Here is a 25,000-nt window from a genome sequence, read left to right as displayed (position 1 = left end):
CCCCAATATTTGTAACAAAGGACTGATAACCCATCCACAAAAGTGGAGACAAATTTGACCCCAATAACTACCATGGGATTTGCGTCAACAGCAACCTTGGGAAAATCCTCTGGATTAACAGCAGACCTGGTTATTTCCTCAGTGAAAACAATGTACTGAGCAAATGTCAAATGGGCTTTTTACCAAATTACCGTACGACAGACCACGTATTCACCCTGTACACCCTAATTGACAAACAAACCATCCAAAACAAAGGCAAAGTCTTCTCATGTTTTGTTGACTTCAAAAAAGCTTTTGACTGAATTTGGCATGAGGGTCTGCTATACAAATTGATGGAAAGTGGTGTTTGGGGAAAAACATAGGACATTATAAAATCCATGTGCACAAACAACAAGTGTGCATTTAAAATTGGCATATTTCTTTCCACAGGGCCGTGGGTTGAGACAGGGATGCAGCTTAAGCCCCACCCTCTACAACATATATAGCAATGAATTGGCGCGGGCACTAGAACAGTCTGCAGCACCCGGCCTCATCCTACTAGAATCTGAAGTCAAATGTCTACTATTTACTGATGATCTGGTGCTTCTGTCCAAAACCAAGGAGGGCCTACAGCAGCACCTAGATCTTCTGCACAGATTCTGCCAGACCTGGACTCTGACAGTAAATCTCAGTAAGACCAAAATAATGGTGTTCCAAAAAAGGTCCAGTCACCAGGACCACAAATACAAATTCCATCTAGACACCGTTGCCCTAGAACACACAAAAACGTATACATACCTCGGCCTAAACATCAGCGCCACAGGTATCTTCCACAAAGCTGTAAATGATCTGAGAAACAAGGCAAGAAGGGCCTTCTATGCCATCAAAAGGCACAGAAAATTTGACATACCAATTAGGATCTGGCTAAAAATACCTGAATCCGTTACAGAACCCATTGCCCTTTATGCTTGTGAGGTCTGTGGTCTGAATTAGGCCGATACCCACTCATTATCAAAATCCAGAAAAGAGCCGTTAAATTCTACAACCACCTAAAAGGAAGCAATTCCCACACCTTCCATAACAAAGCCATCACCTACAGAGGTGAACCTGGAGAAGAGTCCCCTAAGCAAGCTGGTCCTGGTTCACAAACACATACAGACCCCACAGAGCCCCAGGACAGTTACACAATTAGACCCAACCAAATCATGACAAAACAAAATAATAATTAATTGACACATTGAAAATAATTAACAAAAAAACTGAGCAAACTAGAATGTTATTTGGCCCTAAACAGAGAGCACACAGTGGAAGAATGCCTGAACGCTGTGACTGACCCAAACTTAAGGAAAGCTTTGACTACAGTGCCTTGCAAAATTATTCATCCCCTTTGCATTTTTCCTATTTTGTTGCATTACAACCAGTAATTTAAAATTATTTTTATTTGGATTTCATGTAAGGGACAGACCCAAAATAGTCCAAATTGGTGAAGTGAAATGAAAAAAAAAATACTTGTTTCAAAAAATTAGAAGAAATAAAAAACAGAAAAGTGGTGCATGTATACATATTCACCCCCTTTGATATGATGCCCCCAAATAAGATCTGGTGCAACCAATTAACTTCAGAAGTCACATAATTAGTTAAATATAGTCCACCTGTGTGCAATCTGTGTCACATGATCTGTCACATGATCTCAGTATATAGACACCTGTTCTGAAAGGCCCCAGAGTCTGCAACACTAAGCAAGGGGCTCCACCAAGCAAGCGGCACCACCAAGCAAGCGGCACTACCAAGCAAGCGGCACTACCAAGCAAGCGGCACTATGAAGGTCAAGGAGCTCTCCAAACAGGTCAGGGACAAAGTTGTGGAGAAGTACCGATCAGGGTTGGGTTACAAAAATTTTTATTTTTTTTTTAAATAGAACTTTGAACATCCCACGGAGCACCATTAAATCCATTATTTAAAAATTGAAAAAATATGGCACCACAACAAACCTGCCAAGAGAGGGCCACCCACCAAAACTCACGGACCAGGCAAGGAGGGCATTAATCAGAGAGGCAACAAAGGGACCAAAGATAACCCTGGAGGAGCTGCAAAACTCTACAGCGGAGATTGGAGTATCTGTCCATAGGACCACTTTAAGCCGTACACTCCACATATCTGGGCTTTGTGGAAAAGTGGCCAGAAAAAAGCCATTGCTTAAAGAAAAAATAAGCAAACACGTTTGGTGTTTGCCAAAAGGCATGTGGGAGACTCCCCAAACGTATGGAAGAAGGCACTCTGGTCAGATGAGACTAAAATGTAGCTTTTGACCATCAAGAAAAACGCTATGTCTGGCACAAATCCAACACCTCTCATAACCCCGAGAACACCATGTTTTCATTGGCAGGGAAACTGGTCAGAATTGAAGGAATGATGGATGGTGCTAAATACAGGGAAATTCCTGAGGGACACCTGTTTGTCTTCCAGAGATTTGAGATTGGGATGGAGGTTCACCTTCCAGCAGGACAATGACCCTAAGCATACTGCTAAAGCAACACTCGAGTGGTTTAAGGTGAAGAGAGAGAGAGAGAGAGAGAACGACAGAGAGAGAGAGTGAGAGAGAGAAATAGAGAGAGAGACAGATAGATAGACAGCCAGAGACAGAGATAGAGAGAGAGAGAACGACAGAGAGAGAGAGAACGACAGAGAGAGAGAGAACGACAGAGAGAGAGAGAGAGAGAGAGACGACAGAGAGAGAGAGAAATAGAAAGAGAGCAACAGAGAGAAAGAGAGACAGACAGAAAGAGAGCAAGAGTGAGAGAGAGAGAGACAGAGAGAGAAAGAGAGAGCGATACAGTGTGAGAGTTAGGGAGAGAGAAAGAGAGTGACAGCAAAAGAGAGCAAGAAAGAGACAGAGAAAAAGAGAGAGAGACATTACTGTTACATTTGATTGTTTATTTCACTTCCTTTGGCAATGTTAACATGTGTTTCCCATGCCAATAAAGTAATTTTTTTAAATTGAAATGTAATTGAATTGAAATGTAATTGAATTGAAATGTTATTGAAATAGAAAGTGTCACACCTTAATCTGTTTCACCTGTCTTGAGATTGTCTTGAGATTGTCTCCACCCCCTCCAGGTGTCGCTTATTATCCCTGGTGTATGTTTCCTGTGCCAGTTCGTCTTGTATGCTTTTCAAATCAACCAGCGGTTTTCCCATACTCATGCAGTTTTTGACCCTTGCCTGTTTCCGTACCCACCTGCCTGACTTTTCTGCCTGCCCTGACCTCGAGCCTGCCTGCCACTCTGTACCTCCTGGACTCTAAACTGGTTTTGACATTTTGCCTGTCCACAACCATTCTCTTGCCTACCCCTTTTGGATTGTTTAATAAATATCAAGACCCAAAACATCTGCATCTGTGTTTCACCTTGTGCCCTGAGAGAGAGAGAGAGAGAGAGAGAGAGAGAGAGAGAGAGAGAGAGAGAGAGAGACAGAGAGAGAGAGAGAGAGAGAGAGAGAGAGAGAGAGAGAGAGAGAGAGAGAGAGAGAGAGAGAGACAGAGAGAGAGACAGAGAGAGACAGAGACAGAGACAGAGAGAGAGAGAGAGAGAGAGAGAGAGAGAGAGAGAGACAGAGAGAGAGAGAGACAGAGAGAGAGAGAGAGAGAGAGAGAGAGAGAGAGAGAGAGAGAGAGAGAGAGACAGAGAGAGAGAGAGAGACAGAGAGAGGGAGAGAGGTGTAGGGAAGAGACAACACCAGGAGCAGCAGACAGTCCATGTCTCAACTGTCTCAAGGCTTAACGCTCCTTATTTAACCGATCTCCTCCCCTTCATCTACACTGACTGAAGTGGATTTAACAGGTAACATCAATAAGGGATCATATCTTTAACCTGTCTCCTCCCCTTCATCTACACTGGCTGAAGTGGATTTAACAGGTAACATCAATAAGGGATCATATCTTTAACCTGTCTCCTCCCCTTCATCTACACTGGCTGAAGTGGATTTAACAGGTAACATCAATAAGGGATCATATCTTTAACCTGTCTCATCCCTTTCATCTACACTGACTGAAGTGGATTTAACAGGTAACATCAATAAGGGATCATATCTTTAACCGGTCTCCTCCCCTCCATCTACACTGATTGAAGTGGATTTAACAAGTGACATCAATAAGGGATCATAGCTTTCACCTAAATTCACCTGGTCAGTCTATGTCATGGAAAGAGCAGGTGTTCATAATGGTTTGTATACTTAGTGTATGTCCATGACATAGCTAAGTTTGTCGCTGGTATGGGCTAGTAAATATCTTAAACCAAGCTAAAACCTGGGGAGAGAGAGAGGAGAGAATTCACTTTCTGTTTCATCTGCTGCTGGCTGGCTTGCTAATGTTCACTCAAATACGTTTTTTCCACATGTAATTTATGAAATGAGATTTTCCTTCCATAAAGATTGGAATTGTGTCAATATGTTGTGAATACTGTCGAAAAATCCTCACAGCCGGAGGAGTGTAACTTGGTGCGCACCAGCTCATCGTGTACAGTAGCCTACAGCCATGTTCCTCCACCATGTACAGTGGCCTACAGCCATGTTCCTCCATCATGTACAGTAGCCTACAGCCATGTTCCTCCATCATGTACAGTAGCCTACAGCCATGTTCCACCATCATGTACAGTAGCCTACAGCCATGTTCCTCCACCATGTACAGTGGCCTACAGCCATGTTCCTCCACCATGTACAGTAGCCTACAGCCATGTTCCTCCATCATGTACAGTAGCCTACAGCCATGTTCCTCCATCATGTACAGTAGCCTACAGCCATGTTCCTCCATCATGTACAGTAGCCTACAGCCATGTTCCTCCACCATGTACAGTAGCCTACAGCCATGTTCCTCCATCATGTACAGTAGCCTACAGCCATGTTCCTCCACCATGTACAGTAGCCTGCAGCCATGTTCCTCCACCATGTACAGTAGCCTACAGCCATGTTCCTCCATCATGTACAGTGGCCTACAGCCATGTTCCTCCATCATGTACAGTAGCCTACAGCCATGTTCCTCCACCATGTACAGTAGCCTACAGCCATGTTCCTCCATCATGTACAGTGGCCTACAGCCATGTTCCTCCACCATGTACAGTAGCCTACAGCCATGTTCCTCCATCATGTACAGTAGCCTACAGCCATGTTCCTCCACCATGTACAGTAGCCTGCAGCCATGTTCCTCCACCATGTACAGTAGCCTACAGCCATGTTCCTCCATCATGTACAGTAGCCTACAGCCATGTTCCTCCACCATGTACAGTAGCCTGCAGCCATGTTCCTCCACCATGTACAGTAGCCTACAGCCATGTTCCTCCACCATGTACAGTAGCCTACAGCCATGTTCCTCCATCATGTACAGTAGCCTACAGCCATGTTCCTCCACCATGTACAGTAGCCTACAGCCATGTTCCTCCACCATGTACAGTAGCCTACAGCCATGTTCCTCCATCATGTACAGTAGCCTACAGCCATGTTCCTCCACCATGTACAGTAGCCTACAGCCATGTTCCTCCACCATGTACAGTAGCCTACAGCCATGTTCCTCCATCATGTACAGTAGCCTACAGCCATGTTCCTCCACCATGTACAGTAGCCTACAGCCGTACGAGTTATAGAAATTGCCATCTTGTGTTCGGGGCTTTTCGTCAGTCTTCGTGTTTTTTATATGCAGGGAGCATAAATTGTACAAATGTAAACTTACAAAGAATTGTTGAAGTTAGAACCCATGTATATTAGTTGATAAACAGTCATGGCTAAAAGGTTTGAGAATGACACAAATATTAATTTTCGCAAAGTTTGCTGCTTCAGTGTCTAGATATTTTTGTCAGATGTTATTATAGGAATACTGAAGTATAACTACAAGCATTTCATAAATGTCAAAGGCTTTTATTGACAATTACATTAATTTGATGCAAAGAGTCAATATTTGCAGTGTTGGCCCTTCTTTTTCAAGACCTCTGCAATCCGTCCTGGCATGCTGTCAATTAACTTCTGGGCCACATCCTGACTGATGGCAGCCCATTCTTGCATAATCAATGCTCGGAGTTTGTGGGTTTTTGTTTGTCCACCCGCCTCTTGAGGATTGACCACAAATCCTCAATGAGATTAAGGTCTGAAAAATTGGGCTGACAAGGCTGGAAATTCTCCAGCCTTTTCCTCGTCAACACTCACCCCTGTGTTAATGAGATAATCACTGACATGATGTCAGCTGGAACTTTTGTGGCAGGGCTGAAATGCAGTGGAAATGTTTTTGAGGGATTGAGTTAATTTTCATGGCAAAGAGGGACTTTGCAATTAATTGCAATTCATCTGATCACTCTTCATAACATTCTGGAGTATGTGCAAATTGCCATCATACAAACTGAGGCAGCAGACTTTGTGAAAATTAATATTTGTGTCATTCTCAAAACTTTTGTCCACGACTGTACTGTACAGCAACAACTAAACAAATATCTGATAAGGTCCATTATCTGCTACCTGCATTTTAAAACTACAACATTTTATCTCAGCCTCATCGCAAAGTGTGTAGAATAGCAGGAAATTAGATTTAAAACTACAACATTTTCTCTCAGCCTCATCGCAAAGTGTGTAGAATAGCAGGAAATTAGATTTAAAACTACAACATTTTATTTCAGCCTCATCGCAAAGTGTATAGAATAGCAGGAAATTAGATTTAAAACTACAACATTTTATTTCAGCCTCATCGCAAAGTGTATAGAATAGCAAGAAATTAGATTTAAAACTACAACATTTTCTCTCAGCCTCATGGCAGAATGTGAACAAAAGCATGAGATGAGCTATAATTATTTTGTTTTCTTTTTTAAATCTCTGCCTCATGGGGAAAAAAAGTATAGAATTGCAGAAAAGTAGCTTTAAAACTGCAACATTTTCTCTTAGCCTCATGACAAAATGTGTATAATAACACTGGGGTAGTCCGGCCCTGAGAAAGAATAGGTTTAGACACCTGGTAACCCAAGGTTACTCTTTCTATCAATTAGTGGTTTTGTCTCATGTGCTGTTCTGGGCCTCTGCTGACACAAGCAGACATGAAAACTGAACGAGGAGGGTGGAGTCAAATGCTTCCTCAGGCATATAGTTGTGGCAGACTGTATCAAACTTAGAGGACAAAAACACTGGACACCTGCTACTCAACAATAACATCCACACCCAGTTGGTTCCTTCCGTTCCTATTTTATCAACCCATCGAGAGCTTGGAACTATACAGTTCTGTAAGGTTATAACAATTCTTACAGAATTGACTCTACAGTCCCAACTTTCATTGGTTTGAATGAAGTTAGTTATTTTTTGTATTGAATTCTTTTGAACTTAACAGCATGCGTTGGGGTATTTAATGTACTGTATAGGTAGAGAACATTGAACAGAACAAGACTGGGTCAATAACTCCATTTTGTAAACAAATGACGATAGAACCGTAGCAGTAGTTCCAAACTCTTGACATTCCATTCAAGCACCATCAAAGAAATGAATCATGCATTCACTAAATTGCTAATTTCCCATTAAAACAATAAACCAGATGTAAAAATAATACAAGCCGTTAGACATTTTGTGTTGTTGTGAAAAGGAAGAGGGCTCAACTCTTAATGCTCCGACACTCATTAGTGTTGCCTAAAAGAGACTCTGTTTGATTATAAAGGTTTTATAAATGAAAGAGAAACCACACTGCCACAAACAACACAAAAATCACACTGCCACAAACAGGCAGCGATGTTTCATATGTTGTGCTTTGATGTACTCAGTTTCCCATCCTCCCATGGAAACAGCATGCAGGGAAAGATGAGTAGCAGTGAGAGCATCATGAACCCCTCTGAAGCCAGCAGAGGACAATTACTGAACTTGTTCCTTACATCTTCTGCTGAGGAGAAACTAACTGTCTCTTCTGTGTCTCTTCTCTCTCTCCCTTCTCTCTTCTCTCTCTCCCTTCTCTCTTCTCTCTCTCCCTTCCTCTCTCTTCTCTCTCTCCTTCTCTCTCTCCATTCTTCTTCTCTCTCTCCCTTCTCTCCTCTCTCTCCCTTCTCTCTCTCCCTTCTCTCTTCTCTCTCTCCCTTCTCTCTCCTCTCTCTCCCTTCTCTCTCCTCTCTCCCTTCTCTCTTCTCTCTCTCCCTTCTCTCTTCTCTCTCCATTTTCTCTTTGAAGAGAATACTGCATATTCTGCCTGCCTGACTAACTGTCTCCATGCTTAGAAGAAATTGTCTAATTTTCTCTCTCCTTTGCTTGCCTTCTAATCTAAAAGTATCCTCATTCTCCTTCTCTTCCTCTCTCTTTCTCTTTCTGAAACCACCCTCACACGTTGCCACCAAATCGCAAAGATAGGAACCCTTCCTATCTTCCAGTGTGAAAAACATTTCACATCTAGCACAGTGTCAAGACTCTCTTACCTGTGAAATCTCATACAGCAGCTTGTAGTGTTCCTCCCGTTTCTGTAAAGAGCACAAATTGCAGCCCATTCTAGTTGTCGTGGAGATGACAGGCGGCGGCGGTGCGCGGTGGGTCCCCCAGGGTAGATATGCGGAGGATCACACAGGGGGCTCTGCCTGAAAACCCGGCTCCGTTTTTCATCAGGGTGTCCTTAGAAAGACACTCTTTTCTCACCCTCACACACACAGCGGTACCACAGTACACACACACTCCAATACACCAATACTAAGCTCCAAGCTCCAGGATCCAGCAAAGTGTCTTGTGTTGGGAGTCCTCTCAGAGTATACGTGTTGTGTGTTGTGTTGGGAGTCCTCTCAGAGTGTGTGTGTTGTGTGTTGTGTGTGTGTTGCTTTTGTCAATAGAAGAAGCAATCAGCTCCTCTCTCTCCTCTTTCTCCTCTTTATTTCTCTCTCTTTCACACACTCTCTCTCATTCCCCCTCGTCTCCCTCCCTCTCTCTCTCTCTCTCTCTCTCTCTCTCTCGCTCTCTCTCTCTCTCTCTCTCTGTCACTATGAGCACACATTCATACACACGCTGGGCTTGTAGAGACACACCCCTCTCTCTGTCAGGCTTGCTGCACATCACCACACCTACTGTGGTTCATGAATAATAATCAAGCTCATTGGCTGTTCTGTTAGGGGGAGGAGTAAGGGGTAGGGGGAGGATTCTCAAAGCTCTGATACAATACTGAGCTGGTACTGTGCTTAATGTGTGTGTGAGTGGGGGGGGGGGGGGTCTCTGGGTGTGTGTGTCTGCATTTGTGTGTATGTGTGTACGCGTTCCCTTGCATATACAGTATAGTACCTCTAAACAAAGCCATGAAAAGCCTCAACCTCCTTTATTGGACATTCAATGTATTTTACACAATTAAACTGTTACAAAACACAATATATTGACATCTAGATTTCAAACACGGATCAATCTAATTCTAATTCAATCAGATAGCCTTTTCAAAGTGAAAAGTGATAGAAGAGAAGTGGCATTTTGTGAAGTGAAATAGATTTCCAGTCGGCCAGTGATTGTAACTAAACAGATCCTCTCAGAGCTAGTAGACAAGGGCACCCTGATTGACACAGGAAGAGACACAGACGGAGGGTATTGATTGGATCAAATTAGCTTCCACTCCAACTGCCCTCACACTGCAGGAGGGAGGGAGGGAGGGAGGGAGGGAGGGAGGGAGGGAGGGACAGGGAGGGAGAGACAGGGAGGGAGAGAGAGCGAGAGGAAGTGGGGAGAGAAAAGGACAGAGACGAAGAAAGTGGGGGGAGAGAGAGAGGGAGGTAGAGAGAAAGAGAAAGTGGGGAGACAGGGGGAGTGAAAGTGAGGAGAGAGAGAGAGAGAGAGAGAGAGAGAGAGAGAGAGAATAAAATTAGGAGAGAGAGAGAGAGAGAGAGGGAGGGAGAGAGAGAGAGAGAGAGAGAGATGAGGAAGTGATAGAGACTAATCCGATGTTATACCCCCCAGTCTGGAGAGAGACCAAACATCTGTCTTCACAACATGTTCAGTAAAGGCAGCAGCATCACAGTGACTTTTAAAATGCCCCAGTCCCACCCTTATCCCCCAGAGTGGACGCAGTCAAGGGCATCAGATCACAGGACAGCTCCTATACAGATAACACTGTCCCCATCCGGTGAGTTCACCAACTGACTGACCAACTGTCTCCACTGACTGAAGGTGACTCCTCACTCCTCCCGGGTAACATCACTCTCACTAACTAACGACCTTCAGGGCCAGTTTCCTGGACACAGATTAAGCCTATCTCTGGCCATAAAGCCAATGTTAATGAAGATGATCCATTGAGCGTGCTTTTTAGTCTGGGACGATAGGCTTCATCTGAGTCCGGGAAACAGACCTCTAGGGTCCCCCCCCGAGTTTGTTCTATCTGAATGGCACTGGATTGGATACACATGGGACAGGACAGATGCCTAGGCGAGAGTAAATCAAATCAATCAAATCAAATAGTATTTGTCACATGCTTCGTAAACAACAGGTGAAGGCTAACAGTGAAAAGCTTACAGGCCTTCCCAACAATGCAGAGAAGAAAACATAGTAACACGAGGATTAAATCCACAATGAGTAATGATAACTTGGCTATATACACAGGGCACCAGTACTGAGATGATGTGCTGCCAGCCAGAGGTTGAAAAAGTATTCTATGGTCATACTTGAGTAAAAGTAAAGATACCATAAAAGAAAACGACACAAGTAAAAATGAAAGTAACCCACTAAAATACTACAGCAGGTAGCCTAGCGGTTAGCGCGTTGGAGAGAGATCGAATCCCCGTGCTGACAAGATAAACATCTGTCGTTCTGTCCCTGAACAAGGCAGTTAACCCACTGTTCCTAGGCTGTCATTGAAGATACGAATTAGTTCTTAACCTCTTACATCTATGGGGGCGCTATTTCATTTTTGGATGAAAAACGTTCCCGTTTTAAACAAGATATTTTGTCACAAAAAGATGCTCGACTATGCATATAATTGATACCATTCGAAAGAAAACACTCTGATGTGTCCAGAAACACCAAGATATTCTCTGTGCGTGCCCTAGAACGTGAGCTTCAGGCAAAACCAAGATGAGATGGCATCCAGGAAATGACAAGGATTTTTGAGGCTCTGTTTTCCATTGTCTCCTTATATGGCTGTGAATGCGAGAGGAGTGAGTCAACCCTTTCTGTCGTTTCCCCAAGGTGTCTGCAGCATTGTGACGTATTTGTGGGCAGATCATTGGAAGATTGACCATAAGAGACCACATTTACCAGGTGTCCGCCCGGTGTCCTGCGCCGAAATTGGTGCGCAAAAGTCACCTGCCAGTATTTTTCCATGCGATACAGAGAGGAAAGCAAGCTTCCACGAACTGCATATCAATGAAGAGATATGTGAAAAAACACCTTGAGGATTGATTCCAAACAACGTTTGCCATGTTTTTGTCGATATTATGTAGTTAATCCGGAAAAAATTGTTTTACGTTGTAGGTGACTGAATTTTTTGGTTCGTTTCGGTAGCCAGACGCAATGTAGAAAACGGAACGATTTCTCCTACACACAGACGCTTTCAGGAAAAACTGCGCATTTGGTATGTAACTGAGAGTCTCCTCATTGAAAACATCAGAAGCTCTTCAAAGGTAAATGATTTTATTTAGGTTAGAGTAGGTACAGGTTAGAGACAGATTAGAGACAGATGGTTATCTGGTTTTTGTGAAAATGTTGCGTGCTAAATGCTACTCAAAATGCTATGCTAGCTTTGCATACTCTTAACAAATTAGTCAATTGCTATGGTTCAAAAGCATATTTTGAAAATCTGAGATGACAGTGTTGTTAAGAAAAGGCTAAGCTTGAGAGCAGACGCATTATTTTCATTTTATTTGCGATTTTCAGAAATCGTTAACGTTGCGTTATGCTAATGAGCCTGAGGCTTTAGTCACAAACCCGGATCCGGGATGGGGAGTTTCAAGAAGTTAATTGACTTGCCTAGTTAAATAAAGGTCAACTTTTGAGTCTAAGTCTAAAAGTATCTGGTTTTAAATGTACTTCAGGTGGAAAAAGTACTCAATCGTCCTACTGGAGTAAAGGTAAATGATAGGCATCAAATTCCTTTATACTAAGCAAACCAGACAGCACAATTTATATCATTATTTGACAGCTAGGGGCACGTTCCAAAACTCAGACATCATTTACAGACAAAGCATTTATGTTTATTGAGTCTGTAAGATCAGAGGCAGTAGGGATGACCAGGGACGTTCTCTTGATAAGTGTGTGAATTGGACCATTTTCCTGTACTGGTAAGCATTCAGAATGTAACGACTACTTTTGGGTGTCAGGGAAAATTTATGAAGTAAAATATACATTATTTTCTTTAAGAATGTAGTGAAGAAAAAGTAAAAGTTGTCAAATATAAATAGTAAAGTACAGATACCCCCCCAAAAAAACATAAGTAGTACTCTTCTTAAGTACTTGACACCACTGTGTACTGGGGTATGAGGTAATTCACTTAGCCATGTACAGTACCAGTCAAACGTTTGGACACACCTACTCATTCAAAGGTTTTTCTTTATTTTTTTACTATTTTCTACACTGTAGAATAATAGTGAAGACATCAAAACTATCCAATAACACATATGGAATCATGTATTAACCAAAAAAGTGTTAAATTAATAAAAATATATTTAATATTTTAGATCCTTCAAAGTAGCCACCCTTTGCCTTGATGACAGCTTTCCACACTCTTGGCATTCTCTCAACCAGCTTCATAAGGTAGTCACCTGGAATGCATTTCAATTAACTTGTGTGCCTTGTTAAAAGTTAATTTGTGGAATTTATTTCCTTCTTAATGCTTTCGAGCAAATCAATTGTGTTGTGACAGGGTAGGGGTGGTATACAGAATATAGCCCTATTTGTTAAAAGACCAAGTCCATATTATGTCAAGAACAGCTAAAATAAACAAAGACAAACAACAGTCCAACATTATTTTAAGACATGAAGGTCAGTCAATGCGGAACATTTCAAGAAGGTACAAGTTAGAGACAGATTAGAGTAGCTACAGGTTAGAGACAGGTTAGAGTAGGTACAGGTTAGAGACAGATTAGAGACAGATTAGAGTAGATACAGGTTAGATACAGATTAGAGTAGATACAGGTTAGAGTAGATATAGGTTAGATACAGATTGGAGTAGATACAGGTTAGAATAGGTACAGGTTAGAGACAGATTAGAGACAGATTAGAGTAGATACAGGTTAGAGTAGATACAGGTTAGAGACAGATTAGAGTAGATACAGGTTAGTGTAGGTACAGGTTAGAGTAGATACAGGTTAGAGACAGATTAGAGTAGATATAGGTTAGAGTAGGTACAGGTTAAAGCAGGAACAGGTGAGTTGGACACATTCTGCTCAGGTGTGACAGAAAGGTATTTGTGTTTGGAGCTCGAGGTTACAGGTTGAAGGTTAACCAGAAATTACCAAGCTGCAGGGGACATGTGTGTGACTTCAAAGGAAAGCTGACACATTAGAATTACCATAATGTCCTACATAATGCGGTTCACATAAATGGGTCACTTTGTTGGCGAGAAATGACACTGGAAAGGAAAAACGTAGTTGTCTTAAATTTCAGAACATCGAGGTGTGTGGTGGAATTGTAGGTTGGCAAAACAGAGGCTCAATGGTTCAAAGCCCCCGGTAACCTTGACTACAGACATACCGGTGTGAGAGATGGAGAGAGTGCAACTAATCATGAACAATGATCACGCATCCGGCCTGAAGCAAGCTGCACACTGCTCTGAAGAATATCAAGTACCACCTCACCTTAAATAAATTACCAATCAAAAGTTGGTAAAGTCTCTCTCTCTTTCTATCAATATTGCCTTGAAGCTGAACACTACAGTATATCACACTTGGCCTCAGCAGAAAAGACTCATCTCTCTGTCATGTGCGTTATTGAAATACCTTGATGCCTCACAGCCCAGCCTTTATGAATGAGACGTGTGTGAAGATCTGAGAACGTTTTTCACACAACCACCAGAATGTCATTCATGAGTTGGACTGTCACAGCTGTTCAGAACAACACAATGACATGAGTTGGACTGTCACAGAGGTTCAGAACAACACAATGACATGAGTTGGACTGTCACAGCGGTTCAGAACAACACAATGACATGAGTTGGACTGTCACAGCACAATGACATGAGTTGGACTGTCACAGCTGTTCAGAACAACACAATGACATGAGTTGGACTGTCACAGCTGTTTAGAACAACACAATGACATGAGTTGGACTGTCACAGAGGTTCAGAACAACACAATGACATGAGTTGGACTGTCACAGAGGTTCAGAACAACACAATGACATGAGTTGGACTGTCACAGCTGTTTAGAACAACACAACAACATGAGTTGGACTGTCACAGAGGTTCAGAACAACACAATGACATGAGTTGGACTGTCACAGAGGTTCAGAACAACACAATGACATGAGTTGGACTGTCACAGCGGTTCAGAACAACACAATGGATTCACGTCACCGTCTGCCCTTCAGAAGAGGATGCTGCTTCGTGCTGCTTCGTGATCGGTATGATTATGCTTATTATTATGCTGACTTGGCTGTGAGGGGTGTGTGAACAACGCACCTTTCACACACCCCTCATTCAGCCGCCATGGTTGTCATACCTACGGTAACAGTATCCATGGTTATGGTCTCCAGGGCATGTACGACGACATAGACAGCTGGGCGTCCCAAAGCCAATGACATTAGAATGGCTGGAGGCTACCGTCTCATTCTCTCTCGCATACACACACACACACACACACACACACACACACACACACACACACACACACACACACACACACACACACACACACACACACACACACACACACACACACACACACACACCTCTCAATGGCCTTGAATGATACATAATTGAACAGTATTGAATGATTAATGTGAGTAAAACATGATTAGGGTCTATTTCTAGTGCAGAGGTAAGTCAGGGGGCGGAGTAATGACAGTCATCATACCACCTCTCCATTTTCTTATTCTGGTAATGATGTAACAATCCTTTCTTCTGTAATTACGTTGTAGCCTAGCAATTCATTGTTGTATAATTGCATTGTAAGGCCACATTGTCAAAGCGTCACAATGGCCCTCTATCTGTCTGTCTCTCAATCCTCCGCAGTAGAAAACAAAGCGGTTGAACGAGGTAAAAAAAATGTCAGGGTGACTTTTTACTGATGTAATTATCACATGATGAGCAGAGTGATGTGTGGAACAAAAGACAAGGAGAATGGAACCACAGGAGACAGAAGACTCAAATGAGATCCATTCAACTGTGGACATTTTGTCTGTTCTGCCCCGTAATGAGCGGACTGCAGCGTGTGAGTTAAGCTCATTCATTACAGGAGCTGTTATGGAAGAGGGGAGCGTTGGTTTATCTGCCTCCACACTCGGTTAAACCTTTTGAGCGGTGGAGCGAGGCACACACACACGCACACGCACGCATGCACACACGCACACACACGCGCGCACACGCGCACACACACACACGCATACACACACGCACGCACACACGCGCACACGCACACGCGCACACGCACGCACGCACGCACACACGCACACGCGCACACACGCGCACGCGCGCACACACGCGCACGCACACACACACACACACACGCACACACGCACACGCACACACATACAAACTTACACACACACACCAGCAGTTCACAATGCAAACCTCCGGTGGTGACTAGCTGGCTGACGACATTCTGGAACGCAACACAGCTGCCCCGCCACGGGCAGTAGAGTGGCTTTAGTCTACAGCCTGAGGCTGAAAGAGCCAGACCAGCCTCATCACAGGTCCAGAAGTCAACCTTTGAAGCTTAACTATCATAACAACTAACTGTTTACTACCAGACACTAACACGAGGAAGCCCAACGTTACATTCTGGTCATATTATTTGAGGCAAGAATGATTAAATCATCATTTACAGTATTGAATAAGGTTGGCCCTTCATTTCTACATAGTCTGACACTAGATTCTGTAAACGGACTCTGGACCAGTTTAACCAAACCGCCACGGTCAGAGAGACAGGAGCTCATCTGCCGTGCAGCTGAGTCTCACGTTTCACCCAGAACATGTGTGTGTGTTACAGATGATGTGTGTGTGTAGTGTGTGTCCCAAGACTGTCTGCGTCGTGGCCCGAGGGGGTGCGTGCACACACACACACACACACACACACACACACACACACACACACACACACACACACACACACACACACACACACACACACACACACACAGCTGGCCCCTGTCCTGTCCCTGATGTGTTAACCCAGTACTACTGCTCTAATAAAACTGATTAGAGGGCAATCCCCTGCTGCTGCTGGACCTCCTTGAACCTGCTGCTCCTGGACCCTGCTGCTCCTGGACCCCGCTGCTCCTGGACGCTACTGCTCCTGGACCCTGCTGCTCCTGGACCCCGCTGCTCCTGGACCCTGCTGCTCCTGGACCCTGCTGCTCCTGGACCCTGCTGCTCCTGGACCCCCCTGCTCCTGGACCCTGCTGCTCCTGGACCCTGCTGCTCCTGGACCCCGCTGCTCCTGGACCCCGCTGCTCCAGGACCCTGCTGCTGCTGGGGAAATGGCACAAGTAGTCCTCTTCAACATTCAGCAGCATCTGTGCCAGGACAGCCATTACATAGGCAGGGGTAAGTTCCTCTGATGGTCACCAATCTGTACCACAGCAGGGGGTTGCTGCCTCTCTTTACACCTCTCACTGTTATTCTGTCTGCTTGACCTGCTCTTTCTGTAGTTGGATCATTCTCTTTCTGTAGTTGGATCATTCTCTTTCTGTAGTTGGATCATTCTCTTTCTGTAGTTGGATCATTCTCTTTCTGCAGTTGGATCATTCTCTTTCGGCAGTTGGATCATTCTCTTTCTGTCGTTGGATCATTCTCTTTCTGTAGTTGGATCATTCTCTTTCTGTAGTTGGATCATTCTCTTTCTATAGTTGGATCATTCTCTTTCTGTAGTTGGATCATTCTCTTTCTGTAGTTGGATCATTCTCTTTCTGTAGTTGGATCATTCTCTTTCTGTAGTTGGATCATTCTCTTTCTGTAGTTGGATCATTCTCTTTATGTAGTTGGATCATTCTCTTTCTGTAGTTGGATCATTCTCTTTCTATAGTTGGATCATTCTCTTTCTGTAGTTGGATCATTCTCTTTATGTAGTTGGATCATTCTCTTTCTGTAGTTGGATCATTCTCTTTCTGTAGTTGGATAATTCTCTTTCTGTAGTTGGATCATTCTCTCTCTCCCTCTCTCCCTCACTCTCTCTCTCTCTCTCTCTCTCTCTCTCTCTCTCTCCCTCTCTCTCTCTCTCTCTGTCTCTGTCTCTCTCTCTCTCTCTATCCATATATCCCTCCCTCCTCCACTCCTGTGAGTCTAGCAGGTGTCCAGTTGCTCTCTGTGAGCTGTTCATGTTCTGCTGTTGCAGCTTTTTCAGTTCTGTAATGTTGACACTGACCTCGCTCCCATTGTCTAATATGGATTGTGTGTGTGTGTGTGTGTGTGTGTGTGTGTGTGTGTGTGTGTGTGTGTGTGTGTGTGTGTGTGTGTGTGTGTGTGTGTGTGTGTGTGTGTGTGTGTGTGTGCATGCGCGAGTGTGTGCGCTTGAGTGTGTCCGTGTATGTGCATATGTATGTATGCGTTTCCGTATGCGTGTGTGTTAGCACTGTCAGTGCTGTGCAGAGGAAGGTAACACCAGGCCAGCTGTTGGTCCATTATGCAGGTCTCTAACAGGATTATAAGGTCCTATATCAGCTGTTGGTCCATTATGCAGGTGTCTAACAGGTCCTATATCAGCTATTGGTCCATTATGCAGGTGTCTAACAGGTCCTATATCAGCTGTTGGTCCATTATGCAGGTGTCTAACAGGTCCTATATCAGCTGTTGGTCCATTATGCAGGTGTCTAACAGGTCCTATATCAGCTATTGGTCCATTATGCAGGTGTCTAACAGGTCCTATATCAGCTGTTGGTCCATTATGCAGGTGTATAACGTCCTATATCAGCTATCGGTCCATTATGAAGGTGTATAACGTCCTATATCAGCTGTTGGTCCATTATGCAGGTGTATAACGCCCTATATCAGCTATCGGTTCATTATGCAGGTGTCTAACAGGTCCTATATCAGCTGTTGGTCCATTATGCAGGTGTATAACGTCCTATATCAGCTATAGGTCCATTATGCAGGTGTATAACAGGTCCTATATCAGCTATCAGTCCATTATGCAGGTGTCTAACAGGTCCTATATCAGCTATCTGTCCATTATGCAGGTGTATAACAGGTATCTATAGCTGCTATAGGTCCATTATGCAGGTGTCTAACAGGTCCTATATCAGCTATCAGTCCATTATGCAGGTGTCTAACAGGTATCCAACAGGTCCTATATCAGCTCTCAGTCCATTATGCAGGTGTATAACAGGTATCTATAGCTGCTATAGGTCCATTATGCAGGTGTATAACAGGTCCTATATCAGCTATCAGTCCATTATGCAGGTGTCTAACAGGTCCTATATCAGCTATCTGTCCATTATGCAGGTGTATAACAGGTATCTATAGCTGCTATAGGTCCATTATGCAGGTGTATAACAGGTCCTATATCAGCTATAGGTCCATTATGCAGGTGTCTAACAGGTCCTATATCAGCTATCTGTCCATTATGCAGGTGTATAACAGGTATCTATAGCTGCTATAGGTCCATTATGCAGGTGTCTAACAGGTCCTATATCAGCTATCAGTCCATTATGCAGGTGTCTAACAGGTATCCAACAGGTCCTATATCAGCTCTCAGTCCATTATGCAGGTGTATAACAGGTATCTATAGCTGCTATAGGTCCATTATGCAGGTGTCTAACAGGTCCTATATCAGCTCTCAGTCCATTATGCAGGTGTATAACCAGTCCTATATCAGCTATCAGTCCATTATGCAGGTGTATAACAGGTATCTATAGCTGCTATAGGTCCATTATGCAGGTGTCTAACAGGTCCTATATCAGCTATCAGTCCATTATGCAGGTGTCTAACAGGTATCTAGAGCTGCTATAGGTCCATTATGCAGGTGTCTAACAGGTCCTATATCAGCTATCAGTCCATTATGCAGGTGTCTAACAGGTATCTAGAGCTGCTATAGGTCCATTATGCAGGTGTCTAACAGGTCCTATATCAGCTCTCAGTCCATTATGCAGGTGTCTAACAGGTCCTATATCAGCTATCGGTCCATTATGCAGGTGTATAACAGGTCCTATATCAGCTCTCAGTCCATTATGCAGGTGTATAACAGGTATCTATAGCTGCTATAGGTCCATTATGCAGGTGTATAACAGGTATCTATAGCTGCTATAGGTCCATTATGCAGGTGTCTAACAGGTCCTATATCAGCTCTCAGTCCATTATGCAGGTGTCTAACAGGTCCTATATCAGCTATAGGTCCATTATGCAGGTGTCTAACCAGTCCTATATCAGCTATTGGTCCATTATGCAGGTGTATAACAGGTATCTATAGCTGCTATAGGTCCATTATGCAGGTGTCTAACAGGTCCTATATCAGCTATAGGTCCATTATGCAGGTGTATAACAGGTCCTATATCAGCTCTCAGTCCATTATGCAGGTGTCTAACCAGTCCTATATCAGCTATTGGTCCATTATGCAGGTGTTTAACAGGTCCTATATCAGCTATCTGTCCATTATGCCGGTGTATAACAGGTATCTAACAGGTCCTATATCAGCTCTCAGTCCATTATGCAGGTGTCTAACCAGTCCTATATCAGCTATTGGTCCATTATGCAGGTGTCTAACAGGTCCTATATCAGCTATCAGTCCATTATGCAGGTGTCTAACAGGTCCTATATCAGCTATCAGTCCATTATGCAGGTGTCTAACAGTTCCTATATCAGCTATTGGTCCATTATGCAGGTGTTTAACAGGTCCTATATCAGCTATCTGTCCATTATGCAGGTGTATAACAGGTATCTAACAGGTCCTATATCAGCTCTCAGTCCATTATGCAGGTGTCTAACCAGTCCTATATCAGCTATTGGTCCATTATGCAGGTGTCTAACAGGTCCTATATCAGCTATCAGTCCATTATGCAGGTGTCTAACAGGTCCTATATCAGCTATCGGTCCATTATGCAGGTGTATAACAGGTATCTATAGCTGCTATAGGTCCATTATGCAGGTGTGTAACATCCTATATCAGCTCTCAGTCCATTATGCAGGTATCTAACAGGTCCTATATCAGCTATCGGTCCATTATGCAGGTGACTAACAGGTCCTATATCAGCTATCGGTCCATTATGCAGGTGTATAACAGGGTTATAAAGTCCTATAGAAGCCTCTAGTAGACCTCGTAGAGGGACTTCATCTGACAGATCATATTTAGACACAAGGACACATTAGAGCCTCTACCTGAGGTATGTTCAGATGGATTCATTAGAGCCTCTACCTGAGGTATGTTCAGATGGATTCATTAGAGTCTCTACCTGAGGTATGTTCAGATGGATTCATTAGAGCCTCTACCTGAGGTATGTTCAGATGGATTCATTAGAGCCTCTACCTGAGGTATGTTCAGATGGATTCATTAGAGCCTCTACCTGAGGTATGTTCAGATGGATTCATTAGAGCCTCTACCTTAGGTATGTTCAGATGGATTCATTAGAGCCTCTACCTGAGGTATGTTCAGATGGATTCATTAGAGTCTCTACCTGAGGTATGTTCAGATGGATTCATTAGAGCCTCTACCTGAGGTATGTTCAGATGGATTCATTAGAGCCTCTACCTGAGGTATGTTCAGATGGATTCATTAGAGCCTCTACCTTAGGTATGTTCAGATGGATTCATTAGAGCCTCTACCTGAGGTATGTTCAGATGGATTCATTAGAGCCTCTACCTGAGGTAGCCAAACCCAGACGTTGCTGGGCCAATTGTCGGAGTAACAGATACTGGACCCTCCACCTTATGGATGGATAGATGGATACGGAGTAAGAGATACTGGAACCTCCACCTTATGGATGGATAGATGGATACGGAGTAAGAGATACTGGAACCTCCACCTTATGGATGGATAGATGGATACGGAGTAAGAGATACTGGAACCTCCACCTTATGGATGGATAGATGGATACAGAGTAAGAGATACTGGACCCTCCACCTTATGGATGGATAGATGGATACAGAGTAAGAGATACTGGAACCTCCACCTTATGGATGGATCGATGGATACGGAGTAAGAGATACTGGAACCTCCACCTTATGGATGGATAGATGGATACAGAGTAAGAGATACTGGAACCTCCACCTTATGGATGGATAGATGGATACAGAGTAAGAGATACTGGAACCTCCACCTTATGGATGGATAGATGGATACAGAGTAAGAGATACTGGACCCTCCACCTTATGGATGGATCGATGGATACGGAGTAAGAGATACTGGAACCTCCACCTTATGGATGGATAGATGGATACAGAGTAAGAGATACTGGAACCTCCACCTTATGGATGGATAGATGGATACAGAGTAAGAGATACTGGACCCTCCACCTTATGGATGGATCGATGGATACGGAGTAAGAGATACTGGAACCTCCACCTTATGGATGGATAGATGGATACGGAGTAAGAGATACTGGACCCTCCACCTTATGGATGGATCGATGGATACAGAGTAAGAGATACTGGAACCTCCACCTTATGGATGGATAGATGGATACAGAGTAAGAGATACTGGAACCTCCAACATATGGATGGATAGATGGATACGGAGTAAGAGATACTGGAACCTCCACCTTATGGATGGATAGATGGATACAGAGTAAGAGATACTGGAACCTCCAACATATGGATGGATAGATGGATACGGAGTAAGAGATACTGGAACCTCCACCTTATGGATGGATAGATGGATACGGGGGAAGAGATACTGGAACCTCCACCTTATGGTTGGATAGATGGATACGGAGTAAGAGATACTGGAACCTCCACCTTATGGATGGATAGATGGATACAGAGTAAGAGATACTGGAACCTCCACCTTATGGATGGATAGATGGATACGGAGTAAGAGATACTGGAACCTCCACCTTATGGATGGATAGATGGATACGGAGTAAGAGATACTGGAACCTCCACCTTATGGATGGATCGATGGATACGGAGTAAGAGATACTGGAACCTCCACCTTATGGATGGATAGATGGATTCGGAGTAAGAGATACTGGAACCTCCACCTTATGGATGGATCGATGGATACAGAGTAAGAGATACTGGAACCTCCACCTTATGGATGGATCGATGGATACGGAGTAAGAGATACTGGAACCTCCACCTTATGGATGGATAGATGGATACAGAGTAAGAGATACTGGAACCTCCACCTTATGGTTGGATAGATGGATACGGAGTAAGAGATACTGGAACCTCCACCTTATGGATGGATCGATGGATACGGAGTAAGAGATACTGGAACCTCCACCTTATGGATGGATAGATGGATTCGGAGTAAGAGATACTGGAACCTCCACCTTATGGTTGGATAGATGGATACAGAGTAAGAGATACTGGAACCTCCACCTTATGGTTGGATAGATGGATACGGAGTAAGAGATACTGGAACCTCCACCTTATGGATGGATAGATGGATACAGAGTAAGAGATATTGGAACCTCCACCTTATGGATGGATAGATGGATACAGAGTAAGAGATACTGGAACCTCCACCTTATGGATGGATAGATGGATACGGAGTAAGAGATACTGGAACCTCCACCTTATGGATGGATCGATGGATACGGAGTAAGAGATACTGGAACCTCCACCTTATGGATGGATAGATGGATACGGAGTAACAGATACTGGACCCTTCACCTTATGGATGGATAGATGGATACAGAGTAAGAGATACTGGAACCTCCACCTTATGGATGGATAGATGGATACAGAGTAAGAGATACTGGAACCTCCACCTTATGGATGGATAGATGGATATGGAGTAAGAGATACTGGAACCTCCACCTTATGGATGGATACATGGATACGGAGTAAGAGATACTGGAACCTCCACCTTATGGATGGATAGATGGATATGGAGTAAGAGATACTGGAACCTCCACCTTATGGATGGATACATGGATACGGAGTAAGAGATACTGGAACCTCCACCTTATGGATGGATAGATGGATACAGAGTAAGAGATACTGGAACCTCCACCTTATGGATGGATACATGGATACGGAGTAAGAGATACTGGAACCTCCACCTTATGGATGGATAGATGGATACAGAGTAAGAGATACTGGACCCTCCACCTTATGGATGGATCGATGGATACGGAGTAAGAGATATTGGAACCTCCACCTTATGGATGGATACATGGATACAGAGTAAGAGATACTGGAACCTCCACCTTATGGATGGATAGATGGATACAGAGTAAGAGATACTGGACCCTCCACCTTATGGATGGATCGATGGATACGGAGTAAGAGATACTGGAACCTCCACCTTATGGATGGATAGATGGATACAGAGTAAGAGATACTGGAACCTCCACCTTATGGATGGATCGATGGATACGGAGTAAGAGATACTGGAACCTCCACCTTATGGATGGATAGATGGATACGGAGTAAGAGATACTGGAACCTCCACCTTATGGATGGATAGATGGATACGGAGTAAGAGATACTGGAACCTCCACCTTATGGATGGATAGATGGATACGGAGTAAGAGATACTGGAACCTCCACCTTATGGATGGATAGATGGATACGGAGTAACAGATACTGGAACCTCCGCCTTATGGATGGATAGATGGATATGGAGTAAGAGATACTGGAACCTCCACCTTATGGATGGACACAGAGCAGCACCTCTCCTTCTGTCCTCCTCTCCTTCAGTTTCTTTCTGTTTGTCATTGCTTTGTGTTTTCACTAGTGTCTGTACTTCAACCCAGCCTTGTGTGATCTCTGTTAGCCTCACCAACACCTTCTGTCCCTTTCTTCCTGTTTAGCCCTGGTTTCCACTTTTTTTCTGCTTCACTTACTCCGGCCTTGGTTAAGCACAGCCACAGCCTTGGTTAAGCACAGCCACAGCCTTGGTTAAGCACAGCCACAGCCTTGGTTAAGCACAGCCACAGCCTTGGTTAAGCACAGCCACAGCCTTGGTTAAGCACATCCACAGCCTTGGTTAAGCACAGCCACAGCCTTGGTTAAGCACAGCCACAGCCTTGGTTAAGCACAGACACAGCCTTGGTTAAGCACAGCCACAGTCTTGGTTAAGCACATCCACAGCCTTGGTTAAGCACAGCCACAGCCTTGGTTAAGCACATCCACAGCCTTATCTGTTCTTAGTTATTTAAGCAGCGCGGCCTTAATTGATCTCTATCAGTGTGTCGGCTGGGTTGAAAGGCCTCCTGTGGTGGATTAATGTGTCCTAATCTGGCCCCCCACACACTGTGGAAGCCGGTGCTAGAGGGGGAGCGAGTTGTGCCGGAGAGGCCGGATTTGTCACACCCCTCAGAGCCCGGCGCCAGACTCAGAGAAGCCGCATGAGGTCTCGCTGCTTGGCTCCAGCAGGAGGTTGTTGTAGCATCCTCTACCCTCTTTAACTCCTCATTAGCTCGGTTGTTAATGAATAAGTATTTCCTGTCTGCCATAAGGGTGTCTGTTTTACTCCTGATATGAGCCCGGGAGTCCTAAGCTCCATCACTTACTCTGACAATGGCCCTATCTGTCACGACAGGGATGAGATACGTGTTCTGTGCTCTAAAATAGTCTCAACATCTGCTCATGTCTGACCGACAGAGAGCTAATGTTGACTAAGAGTTAACATCTAAAGGGTGACTGAGGTAAGTCGCTCTGGATAAGAGCGTCTGCTAAATGACTTAAATGTAAATGTAATGTTAACTTTACAACTCCCCATCCCTGCTACTAGCGGGGGAGACCAGGCAGAAGACAGACCAGAGACGGGAGAGCAGACGCCATGGGAGACAGAGCCCATGCATCTTAAGGCAC

General features: G+C 44.0%; 1 protein-coding gene across 1 annotated transcript in view; it reads right to left on the bottom strand.

Annotated features, from left to right (window-relative positions):
• The window catches only part of LOC135528999 (PDZ domain-containing RING finger protein 4-like), a 99,913-nt gene extending 91,047 nt beyond the window's left edge, over positions 1-8,866 (bottom strand). Inside the window, exon 1 of the mRNA XM_064957960.1 lies at positions 8,394-8,866. Coding sequence (XP_064814032.1) covers positions 8,394-8,462 — 69 coding nt within the window. The 5' untranslated portion in view covers positions 8,463-8,866. The remainder of the gene's footprint in view (positions 1-8,393) is intronic.
• Between the last annotated feature and the right edge of the window lie 16,134 nt (positions 8,867-25,000).

Source organism: Oncorhynchus masou, unplaced genomic scaffold, assembly GCF_036934945.1.
Source record: "Oncorhynchus masou masou isolate Uvic2021 unplaced genomic scaffold, UVic_Omas_1.1 unplaced_scaffold_1071, whole genome shotgun sequence".
NCBI classification, from domain to species: Eukaryota; Metazoa; Chordata; class Actinopteri; order Salmoniformes; family Salmonidae; genus Oncorhynchus; species Oncorhynchus masou.
This window is presented reverse-complemented; position numbering and strand designations above follow the sequence as displayed.